Below are 11,542 nucleotides of genomic sequence, written 5' to 3' on the forward strand. Positions count from 1 at the left end.
CTGTCTCTCCCATCTGATTTCAGCATAAGGATGAATCTAGGTATCATCTCCAGTGGATCTCCAGGGGGATGAGGTGACCTCCATTATTGGTTCCATCTCCCATCCACCATGTATAGTTCCAGCCATTGGGTGTGGTGATGATTGGCCCCAGCTGGGGGTATCAGTTGTTGGTGGGAGGGGTATAAAGGACAGCTCTCTCTCTCTCATTCATTGTGTTGTGTCTCTTATCGACAGGATGGATTTTCTGGTGAAAGGTGGTTGGGTGCTGCTCCTGGCTCTAGCTTATTGGTCAGGGTTTGGCTGTGATGGAGTCTTGGTGAGACATGGCCGCCAGTCAGATTGGTGGAGGAACAACCAGAGGGCTCTACCTGGTCAGGGCTCTTCTAGATGGGGCTCAAGGGATTGGAATGCTAATCGCCCTGTTGTGGGTGTTGGGGCTCCTAGGGGTTCACTTGCTGGACGTGTTGGTGGGGTTCCACGAGATCTGCCGCAGCCTGGGAGCTCCCCTATCAGCATCCAGTGTGGAGAGGACAACATGGTGGTCAATGTCCAGAGGGATTTCTATGGAATTGGGAAGCTGGTCCGACCGTCTGACCTGAGCCTGGGGCCCCAAGGCTGCAAACCCAACCCCCAGAGTACAGACACCACTGTCACCTTCCAGATCAACCTCCAGGACTGCGGCAACATGGTGCAGGTAATCTTAAAATGTTCTCCCCGTGTCCATGTATTCTAGTCAATTCCCTCCCCTCCCAAGTCCTTGTCTTCCAGTAGTCTGTTTTTGTATGGAACCTTCTCTGGTGTGTGGATTCCACCCCCACCCCCACCTGTAACCAGCTAGTTCCTAATGACCTTGTAGCTTGTGTTCCATTAAAAAAGGACTAACATTTTCCCTCACCAAAATTCGAATCTATTGCGGCAGCCTATCCACTCAAGTTTCCTCCTCCCTTCCCCAGCAGCCAAAGTAGAACTCAAATCTCCCATCTCTGCTTACCAGAGTAGGGGGAGGGGGTGTACAGGAACTTTTTAAAGCTCCACTTTGGGAAGATAAAGGTAGAAGTGAAGACCTAATGGTTTTTGGATGGGGTATGGGAGAGTTAAAACATCTGTTGGGCATTTTGCTATTTTTGTCCTATTGGGGGATTTCCTTTCCCGTCCTGACTCGTAGCCACAATAGTGAGGAAATGCCTGGCTGTTACCAGAACAGGTGTCCCCCATAGAATATTTATCAAGGGTGTGTGGTTTTTTTTTTTTTTTTTTTTTTCCCTTCAGTTACGCTTCAAACACCAATCCTATGGGGTCCCTTCTCCTTGTTTGCTGTGGGGGGGGGGGGGGGTGGCACTCCCCAACCCCCCCCCAAATCTGCCTACCCCAAATAAGGAGCAGTTTGCATATCTGGGATTGCTGCTCAGTCACAGGACACAATGTTGCAGCACTGTCAGTACCCCCTGTAGTTTGCTTTGTTGCCCAGATCTGTGGCAATACCCCTGCTCAACCATGCTGTCTGGTAGGGATCTGGAATGCAGATGGAGAGCCACCAGGAGTGTCTGGTGGGAGAGGACTCTCCAGACCGTTAGTAGGGATGATTGTATGCGTAGTGGGATCTATGTTGTGGGGTTACTTTAAGTAGGTGCCATCAGACTGAAGACTTGCCTTTTGTAGACTGAGTCTTGGATGACCAATCACCAGGTCAACAAATCTTTTTATCATATTTCTATTCGTTTATTTATTTTTGCGACTGCCGTTGGGTGCCACCATCTTGGGTGTGATGTCAAAAGCCTTGGAGTTGCCACTCCTCCCCTGACGGTTACATGGGGGGCTTGTGTAGGAAGAGGTGGAGGAGCTGGGCCAGCACAAACTAATTGTACACTCCAGAAGAGGAGAGGGCTATACTAGGTTGACTTCTGGAATGTTGCCTTACTTAGCAAGTCAATTCCACACGGAAAGGGAAAACCCTGCATAAAAACAGTTGATTCACTTTGAAATGTTTAACCCTAAAAATCCTGTAATTTTTAAAGCATGTTTGCACAGTGCGTGTTTTAGTTAATTTAGCTTCCTCTATCACCTGAAATGCCTGGTTCTGACCCCCCCCCCCCCCCCTCATAAACGCACCACGGTTTATTATGGCTGCTGAGCCATGACCCTGGCCTTTAACACCGGGGCCAGGCAATGGTGGGCTCGGGGCCTGGTCTCAGAAAATGGACTAAACGATGTCAGCTTTCCATGTTTGTAAGTCTGTCTCCTTCTCTGCACAGATGACTCAAGACTGGCTAATCTACACCACCAACCTGACCTACAGCCCAACCTCCTCCATTCCAATCATCAGAACCAACCCAGCTGTGGTCCCCATAATGTGCTTCTACTACCGGTGAGTCAACACTACTAGTTCAGCTTACACTAGGGGGCCAAACAGGTCCCAGCTGGTGCTCAGCATCTGGTCAATGTTGGGCCAGAGTGGGCAGAAAACACAACTAGGGGTTCTTGCCAAGAGATTTTCATGTATGGTATTGCCTTTCCTGGTTAGGTGTGTTGGCAGCCTATTTTTTTGCTGTAGGGGCTGCTGAGTGTAGTAGTCTGTCACCCAGCCAGGCACACTCCCCTCTGTTGAGATAGATTGGATATCCCAACAAGGTTCTAAAGAGAACCTGGGGACAAATATAGTAGCTGCTCCTGGTCACTTAAATGTTCAGGGATCATGCCCCATTAATGCCTTTACTAACTGGCTTCATTTGGTGGCTGTCTCACAGGAATGGAATCAACCAGACAGCCATCCTTTAGTAACTTGCTGGATAGTGTAACCAGGATTTGACCCTGTACTCCAATTAAAAGTCAGTAATGGACAGGAAAAGAGTAATATGAATTTGTGACATTAAAATGTATTACTGACCTTGATTCTGTTCTCTGTAGGCACGGTAATGTGAGCAGCCAGGCCATTAGGCCAACGTGGGTTCCATTCAGCACCACTGTGTCTTTAGAAGAAAGGTTGTCCTTCTCTTTGGTCCTGATGACTGGTGAGGAAGATGGGTGATCGGGAGGGGTTATTGTTGGGCCTTTTACTAATCCCCTTTCCTTATGTATACAGAGGACTGGAGTGGTCCCAGAAGTTCTCCCATCTATCAGTTGGGGGATATTCTCTACATACAGGCCTCTGTGGATACTCGCAACCAAATTGCTATGATCCTCTATGTGGACCGTTGTGTGGCCACCATATCTCCCGATGCCACCTCTTCTCCAAGTTATGACCTCATTACAGACAATGGGTATGTTTCGTGGTGGGGGGGGTTAGTGGGGTTGGGTTCCCATATGACCCAAATTGTAAGTGACCATCTTCTGCAGGTGTCTTGTAGATGGAACACAAGCTGACTCCTCCTCGGCCTTCATCACTCCAAGGGTCCAGACAAACTCTCTACAGTTCACGGTGGATGCCTTCCGGTTCCTAGGAAACGATGTATCTTTGGTGAGGACTGTTTCAATTGGTTTCACACGTTGGTGCCTTCTATGAATGTTTAACCTACTAAAACCTTCTATTCCAGATCTATTTGACCTGTTACTTGAGAGCTGCTGCTGCCACCCAGGTCCCAGATCCCATGAACAAGGCCTGTTCCTATAGTAAAGCCACAAACAGGTGAGACTATTTAAAATGCCTGTTGGGTGTCCAGGGGCTGGTTGAAAAATTTTTGCTACCCGACATGGTGAATTCCAAAAAACAATGGTATGGACAGGGCCCCACAGAATGTCTGCAACATTACAAATTTACACCATGTACATTGGTAAAATGGCTAGCCAGGTAAGTAACCTCATGGGGTGGAAAGTTGGCCTAAAACGGGGGTAGGCAACCTTGGTCCTCCAGCTGTGGTGAAACTGCAAGACCCTGACAATCACAGGCATGACTCTGAGGCATGATGGGATTTGTAGTTGCTCCACAGCTGGGGGGCCAAGGTTGCCTACCCCTGGTCTAAAGGATCTCAGGTGCCAGCATGATCAGAACTATAGGTAAGGTGCTCCTGAATCTGCTGCTTGGACACCTTGTGGTCAGCTGTAAATTCCATCCAAGGGGGATCAATTTGGCACTGTAAGTAGAGCTATAGACAACTTCTTTTTTTATTTTGGATGGAGCCAGGGAGGGTTATAACCCATCCAGACTTTTCTCACCTGTGTACCGTTGCAGAGATTTTCCCCAATCGTCTTTCAGGACAGCCACCTTAGAGAGACACCGGCTCCTCCCCTCTGAGGAAACACCGCCTTCAATTTCATAATTTAAGCCTCCTCCCTTCGTTCCTCAGTTATGGTGTTTCCTCCGGCGGGGAGACATCGCCAAGGAACCTTAAGGCTAAATTCGGTTGGTGAAACTGAAGCCATCCGAGCGGAGCCCTGGCCCCGTTCGGCTATCCGACCGTTCATCGGTCGGTCCAGGACAGTCCTATCAGCGGGGAGCTGGAGTGTTCGTACTGTCCATATACCCTAAACTCCGCTTGGGGAAAGCGGGAAGTTTATGGGGTCGTCCGTTCGTTCACCCGCGGGGGTTTCAACGGAACAAACAGTCCAGTCGGCTGGGGAAGCTGAATACTCGACTGACCTTTACACGCACTCCAATCTTCGCTTGGGGAAAGCAGGAAGTCTTTGGAGAGGTTCATCCTTGCGTTTCGCCCAGTGGGGTGCTGAACGAAGGCGTCCAGGGCCCCCCTGTGTACGCAGCCGGCTGGGAGCTGGAAGCCGGACCGGTAGGCGGGCGACGTCGGTTCCGGTGGGGGCGGACCCCTTCGTTCGATCCGCGTCTTCCGGACGCGGCACGTGAAAGGGAACCTAGCGTTCGGCTGGTGCAGCCTCTCTTTTCACAGTTGCACAGGTAGCTGTTAGAGGCACGTTCGTACCACGCTTCCTCAACGGGAGAATGTCCGAGGCAGAGGCTTCAAAAACTCCTGGAGATAATAGCACCAGCCACTCGAAGGTAAGAGGAAACCTGGGGAGGTGTTCCCTTACTTGTATCCAGTAGCTCCACTGGTGTTCCTCCTTGGTGGTCGGGGGGAAGGGTAGTGTGTCTGGGATCCTGGTGATGGTTGATCCTAGGGGGGGCACTCCCGGTGGTCCTCTATGTAGCGCTGGTGTTGCTGTTTTTTAGGCTCATGCTGCCCCTTCCTGTGTTTTGTGTCTTTCAGAAAGCCACGAGCAAGTCCCCCCATGGTTCTAAGAAGAAGTGCCCTTCATGTAGAACGTCTATGGGAGACTCTTGGTCTAAAGCTATTTGCAAACAATGTATTGAGGATTTACTTAAGGAACAGGCAGTAGAGCAGGGTGCAGATCTGGTAGCTTCTATGAAGGAACTCTCTGGTACCTTTCAGTCCTTCCAAAACTTTTTTTCCAGTTTTCAGTGGCCCCAGCCTCCGAGCACTCCTACACCAGCGCAGCAGAGTGTACCATCCAGCCCTGTGGATGTTCCTCCTGCAAGGGGAGAGAATTCAGAGGGTCCCAGGGAAGAGGCTGAGGAGGAAATTGACAGTGTCGTTTCAGACTCCCAGGAGGAGTCTGACGCAGAGGTGTTGGATGGGGAATCCAGCAGAATCTCGCGGTATAAGCTTTCCCTGGAGGATGTGGATGAGCTCTTGGGAGCGATTCATACCACTTTAGGCATTCAAGAAGAAACTAAGACATTGTCACTCCATGATCGGATGTACAAGGGCATGGGGGAACAAAAGAAGCGGGTGTTCCCAGTGCACAACGTCTTGATCGATACCATCAAGAAGGAATGGCGGGATCCCGAAAGGAAACCTTTCTTTTCTGGGGCATTAAGACGTAGGTTTCCTTTTTCGGAGGAAGAGACTCTCGTCTGGAATAAATCTCCCAGACTAGACGCTGCTTTTTCCCAGGTGTCCAGACACACTGATCTATCCTTTGAGGATATGGGGGTACTGTCTAACCCTATGGATCGAAGGATGGATTACCTTCTTAAGAAGGCCTGGGATTCGTCACAGGGAAATCTTAAGCCAGCCATGGCAACCACGGTGGTGGCCCGCAACATGGAGTATTGGCTCACCCAGATTAGCGCACACATTGAAGCAGGGACAGCAAAGGAGACTATTCTATCCTCCTTTCCCATGCTTCTTAAAGGGATAGCCTACATAGCGGACGCTTCGGCGGAATCTGTGAGGATGTCGGCAAGGTCCTTGGCCCTGACCAACTCTGCCAGGAGAGCCTTATGGTTGAAGACCTGGCCTGGAGACAATGCATCCAAACTTAAACTTTGTGGAATCCCCTTTACAGGAGATCTACTGTTTGGACCAGGTCTTGAAACAGTGCTAGATCGCACAGCAGACAAAAGAAAGGCCTTTCCTGTTAAAAGGAAATTTGGGGAACAAGCCAAAAGAGACTCGTCCCCAGAAAAGGGTTGTACCACCCCGTACGGTTCAGCAGAAGAAAAGTTGGGGACTCAAAAGCAGGGGCCCCGGGGGAGCAATTTTTCGCCCTCCTGAACAGCCCAAAAAATCTCAGTGACAGGGTCACGGTGGGAGGAAGATTGGGGGCCTTCCTCCCACAGTGGGAAATGATTTCCTCCAATCAGTTTGTCTTGGGGATCATCAGAGGAGGTTACCATTTGGAGTTTTCGGAACTCCCTCCTCTGAGGTTCCTTGTCACCGAGCTGCCAAAATGCGCAGAAAAATCATCTGCCCTTCTTTCCTCTCTTCAGGAGTTGGAAGAACAGGAGGTGGTAGTACGGGTTCCAGTAGGAGAGACAAGCAGAGGCTTCTACTCTCACGTCTTCGTGATTCGCAAGCCTTCGGGAAAGTTCAGGCTCATCCTGAACCTGAAGCCCCTGAATGTCTCAGTTACCTACAGAAGGTTTCGGATGGATTCGGTTTACTCAGTAAAAGCACTCCTACCTCCGAACTGCTTCATGGCATCAATAGATCTGAAAGATGCATACCTGCATATTCCAATCGCAGAGTCCCACCAGCGTTTTCTCAGACTGGCAGTGGGAACCCCAATGGAAGTACTACACCTTCAGTTCAGAGCGCTTCCTTTCGGACTATCCTCTTCCCCCCCGAATCTTCACCAAAGTGATGGCAGAAGTTCTGGCATTTCTGCGTCTCAGGGGAATCTCGGTGATCGCATATCTCGACGATCTCCTTCTGTTTGCCCCTTCCCCAGCACAATTAATTCAGAATTTACAGGTCACAAGAAACCTGTTAGTAAGCCTGGGTTGGCTCCTGAACCTGGAGAAATCCAACTTAATCCCTTCCCAGAGGGTCACTTTCCTAGGGTACGAGTTGGACTCAACAGTACAAAGGGTCTTTCTTCCTTTGGAAAAAATTCAAAAGATAGACAGGGCTCTGTTTCTTCAGGGCAACCACCAGATCTCCATAAGGAAGATCATGTCAGCGCTAGGGTTGCTGACATCCGCTCTTCCAGCGGTTCAGTGGGCAGGGTTACATTACCGCCCTCTACAATTATTTGTGCTGAAGGTTTGGGATCACAGCCAGGAATCTTTGGATTCTCTGGTTTCGATTCCAGATCAGGTAAAGAGGTCCCTTTGGTGGTGGAGGAAGGGAGCAAATTTGTCCCAAGGTCTAGAGTGGGTCATGCCAACCTCCAGGGTGGTCACGACCGATGCAAGCAGCTCAGGTTGGGGGGCACACCTAGACTCCCAATTAATACAGGGTATTTGGGAAAAGAGGGACTCGAGGAGATCCTCGAATTGGAGGGAGCTGAGGGCAGTAGATCTAGCTCTCAGAACCTTTCAGAAGGAGCTCCGGGGGAATCACGTAAGGGTAAGGTCGGACAACTCCTCGGTGGTAGCTTACATCAACAGACAGGGGGGCACCAGGAGCAAGTCCTTATGGGCCCTAGCGGAAGCCATCCTCAGATGGGCCGAAGCAAATATCCTGTCCCTTTCAGCAATCCACTTGAAGGGAGAACAAAATCAGGTGGCAGATTTTCTCAGCAGGAGAACTCTGAGAGAAGGCAATTGGGTTCTCAAGCAGGAAATATTCGAAATGATCACCCGGAGATGGGGGATTCCTGCAATAGATCTCTTTGCCGCAAGGGAAAACGCGAAGGTAGCAACGTTCTTCTCCATAAACAGGGGGGACGGGGCATTGGCGGTGGACGCACTAGCACAGAGTTGGGGTTTCTCCAGGTGCTATGCTTTCCCCCCTCCAGTGCTCATTCCAGCAGTATTAAGGAAATTTCAAGGGGAGAATACTACCCTCATTCTAATTGCACCTCACTGGCCCAGGAGGCCGTGGTTCTCGGTCTTGAAGGGCCTGTCTGTAGAACCCCCCTGGATTCTCCCAGTGCAGGAGGATCTCCTGTCTCAAGGTCCGGTGTTCTGCCCTCAGGTAGGACGATGGAACCTGGCAGCGTGGCTTCTGAGGAAGAATTGCTAAAAGCCAAGGGCTTCTCAGACCGGTTGGTAGCCACTCTTCTAAACTGTAGGAAAAAGGAAACCCAGTCCATTTACTTAAAGGTATGGAAACGGTTTAACAGCTGGTGTTCAGAGGGTTCCTTCAACGTGCATAGCCCTATAGCCGTTCTAGAGTTCCTACAGGCAGGGGCGGATAAGGGGTTAGCGCTTGGAACACTAAAAGCTCAGGTTTCTGCTTTGAGCGTGTTTTTAGAGAAACATCTAGCGTCAGATCCTTGGGTCGTAAGGGTCTTCAGGGCCCTAGGTAGGCAAAGACCAGCTTCAAGCTCCCCCTTCCCGGTTTGGGATCTTTCTTTAGTTTTACAGGTTCTCACAGGGGAACCTTTTGAGCCGTTAGAATCTTGCTCATTAAAGCTGATCACTCTCAAAACTGTGTTTTTGGTGGCGATCACTACAGCAAGAAGAGTAAGTGAACTCGAAGCCCTTTCTGTCAGGGCTCCCTTTTTTCAGGTTTTTCCGAATCGTCTGGTTTTGAAGATAGATCCGGCCTTTTTGCCTAAGGTAGCCTCTAGTTTCCACAGGATGCAGGAGATTGTGCTACCTACATTTTGTTCAAATCCAGTTAGAGAACAGGAACACATGTTTCACAGACTAGATGTTAGAAGATGTGTTCTTTATTATTTAGACTGCACAAGTCAGTTCAGAAAGACAGATTCACTTTTTGTTTTATTTTCAGGGGCCAGGAAGGGTTCCAAAGCCTCTAGACGTACCATAGCTAGATGGTTAAGGTTAGCCATTGGGCAGGCATACGTGGCAGGGGGATTAGATCCTCCAGCTGGCATTAGAGCACACTCAACCAGGGCCGTGGCAACTTCTCAGGCAGAGTGGGCTGGTGCGTCTCCGGAACAGATCTGTAGAGCTGCAACGTGGTCCAGTTTTTCTACGTTTGTGAGACACTATAGACTGGATCTTCTGTCAGCCAAAGACCAAGCCTTTGGTCGTAAGGTGCTACAGGCAGTAGTCCCACCCTAAGGTAATATACTCGCTTATCCTCTCTAAGGTGGCTGTCCTGAAAGACGATTGGGGAAAAATGGAATTACGTACCGGTAATGTCCTTTTCCAGGAGTCTTTCAGGACAGCACCGGTTCCCACCCAAATTGTTGCAGATCATCGGGAACTCATTACATGAGATCGTCAGGTAAGACTTAAAAAGTTTATTTGTTTGACGTGTTCTTGTGTCTCCCCAGTTTGGCCGGAGGTACTCTGGAAGAACTGAGGAACGAAGGGAGGAGGAGGCTTAAATTATGAAATTGAAGGCGGTGTTTCCTCAGAGGGGAGGAGCCGGTGTCTCTCTAAGGTGGCTGTCCTGAAAGACTCCTGGAAAAGGAGATTACCGGTACGTAATTCCATTTTTCCTTCACTTCCTGTCCCATAGCCAGACAGGAGGTGAGAGGAAATCCTGCAAACGAATGGAATTCCTCTGAACCCCCCCACACGGTGTGAATCTCCCTAACTGGACACCAAACAATAAAAACTGTAATCGATCTCCACTGTGCATTTGGACTAATGAGCCCTAAGTAGGGTTGCCACATCATCCCTTTAATCCAGGACACACATTAATTACACAGGTGCTGATTATGGTGGTAATTAAACTCGGTGCCTTATCTGCATTAAATCGGCCTCAGAACCTGTGTCCTGGATTACAGGGATGATGTGGTAGCCCTAGGTCCTCTTTCAAGGAAAATGTCTAACTACCTATCCAGTGTTGGCCTTTCACCGCACTTCCAGTGCATCTTCTAAACACAGGTTGTCATACATACTTTTTTTTTTTTTTTTTGTTTTTTTTCTCTAGCTGGTCTGCAGTTGAGGGCCCCAGCAGTATCTGCCAGTGTTGTGGGACACCAGGCACCTGTAGCAACCCTACTGGTCTGACAGGAGGAAGGAGCCGATTTGGAAGACCGAGAGCCTTTGGGAAGAGGGAAGCCTTGGATGGTGAGTCTTAACCATGCAGCTGCTGCATACAACATTGGTGTGGTTACATCTGCATTTTGTATTACAACGGGGGGGGGCGGTTGGGTATTCAACCTGGCACTGAGTCTTGCACCCACCAGGGTTCTGAGGGACCTGGGTGTCTATGAAGGGGGAAGGCTAGAACCTGGATGGCCTTCATGGTGCTGCTTCTATTCCTGTAAAAAATGTTTCCCTCATTATTCAGAGCTAGAACAGGAAGGTAGATCTCCTGCATAGCTTTTCTTAGCAATGCAAATCTTGAGGTTTCAAACCCCCCCCCCCCCCCCCCCTTTTCCCCCATAGTGTTCAATTGGTTAACATAACAATTTCATTCCTGAGGGTCTATATAGTGGACACCACCTCTGCACACTTGAGTAGGAGTTGAGGTATCACCTGAAAGCCCTTGGTTGCATTGTATAGAGATGTGTCTCTTGATCCTCCAGTGTGTTCTCCTGCAGAACCTATCATGGAAGAGGAACAGGCGGTGACCACCTTGGGACCTCTGCTTGTGATTGGACCGAAACAAAACGACCTTGCAGCTGCAGTGATGAAGGAAGAGGCCGCCCCCGCAGAGCTCTGGTGGTTGGTGGCTGTCGGGTGTGTCAGTGTTCTTGTAGTCACTGTGTGTGCAGTGTTCATTGTGAAGTCTCTAAAAATGCCGCAATATCTGTCTGTAGAGAAATAAAAAAAAAAATGCTTTAATATGGTCTCTTGCTTATTCATAGAACGTTGCAGTATGATTTGGTGCTTTTCTAGGGGCTCTAAACATCTAGATCATGGGTCTCATGTGGCAGCCACCTGCCCCACCCCTTGTCTCATGTGTTAGAGGAACCTCCGACCTTCAAATATCTTAATGGGGGACAGAAGTTGTGGCTGGGTTGTCACAAGGGCCACAGGATACTATATAGACGACTAATTGGGCTCGGGACTCATACTGACCCTTTTTATGCATCATTGAGTCCTCACGTAGGCTTCCTACACCCCTCTTAAAAATGACTTGTTCCACATTTTGAGGATCAAGAGTGCAGAGAGGATGGAGAATGTGGGGTTGGAGAGAATGCAGGAAGGATAACAGTAAGGGGGAAGTCATGACCTATATCAGTAGCAGGGCTTGTTCCATCAGTGAGAGTTAATGAAACTTTTGAAGACTTCTTTCTCTTTCCTGTAGGGGCTTCT

The 11,542-nt window shown here is 49.4% G+C and overlaps 1 protein-coding gene across 1 annotated transcript; it reads left to right on the plus strand.

Annotated features, from left to right (window-relative positions):
* Positions 1–232: 232 nt before the first annotated feature.
* Positions 233–11,051, plus strand: LOC143981444 (zona pellucida sperm-binding protein 3-like). The gene is made up of 8 exons (XM_077479287.1): positions 233–694; positions 2,253–2,365; positions 2,905–3,008; positions 3,080–3,257; positions 3,334–3,454; positions 3,531–3,622; positions 10,209–10,348; positions 10,825–11,051. The coding sequence occupies exons 1-8, from the start codon at positions 236–238 to the stop codon at positions 11,049–11,051; spliced, it is 1,434 nt and encodes a 477-aa protein (XP_077335413.1). The 5' UTR covers positions 233–235.
* Positions 11,052–11,542: the final 491 nt, after the last annotated feature.

This window comes from Lithobates pipiens, unplaced genomic scaffold, assembly GCF_037356315.1.
Source record: "Lithobates pipiens isolate NorthernLeopardFrog02 unplaced genomic scaffold, aLitPip1_a1.2 Scaffold_157, whole genome shotgun sequence".
Lineage (NCBI taxonomy): Eukaryota > Metazoa > Chordata > Amphibia > Anura > Ranidae > Lithobates > Lithobates pipiens.

Bases quoted from the DNA above. Each gene is read 5' to 3' on its own strand.
- LOC143981444 (XM_077479287.1), top strand. From the start codon at position 236: ATGGATTTTCTGGTGAAAGGTGGTTGGGTGCTGCTCCTGGCTCTAGCT. The intron at 695-2,252 runs GTAATCTTAAAA...TTCTCTGCACAG, and splicing joins ACTGCGGCAACATGGTGCAG to ATGACTCAAGACTGGCTAAT. The intron at 3,258-3,333 runs GTATGTTTCGTG...CATCTTCTGCAG, and splicing joins GACCTCATTACAGACAATGG to GTGTCTTGTAGATGGAACAC.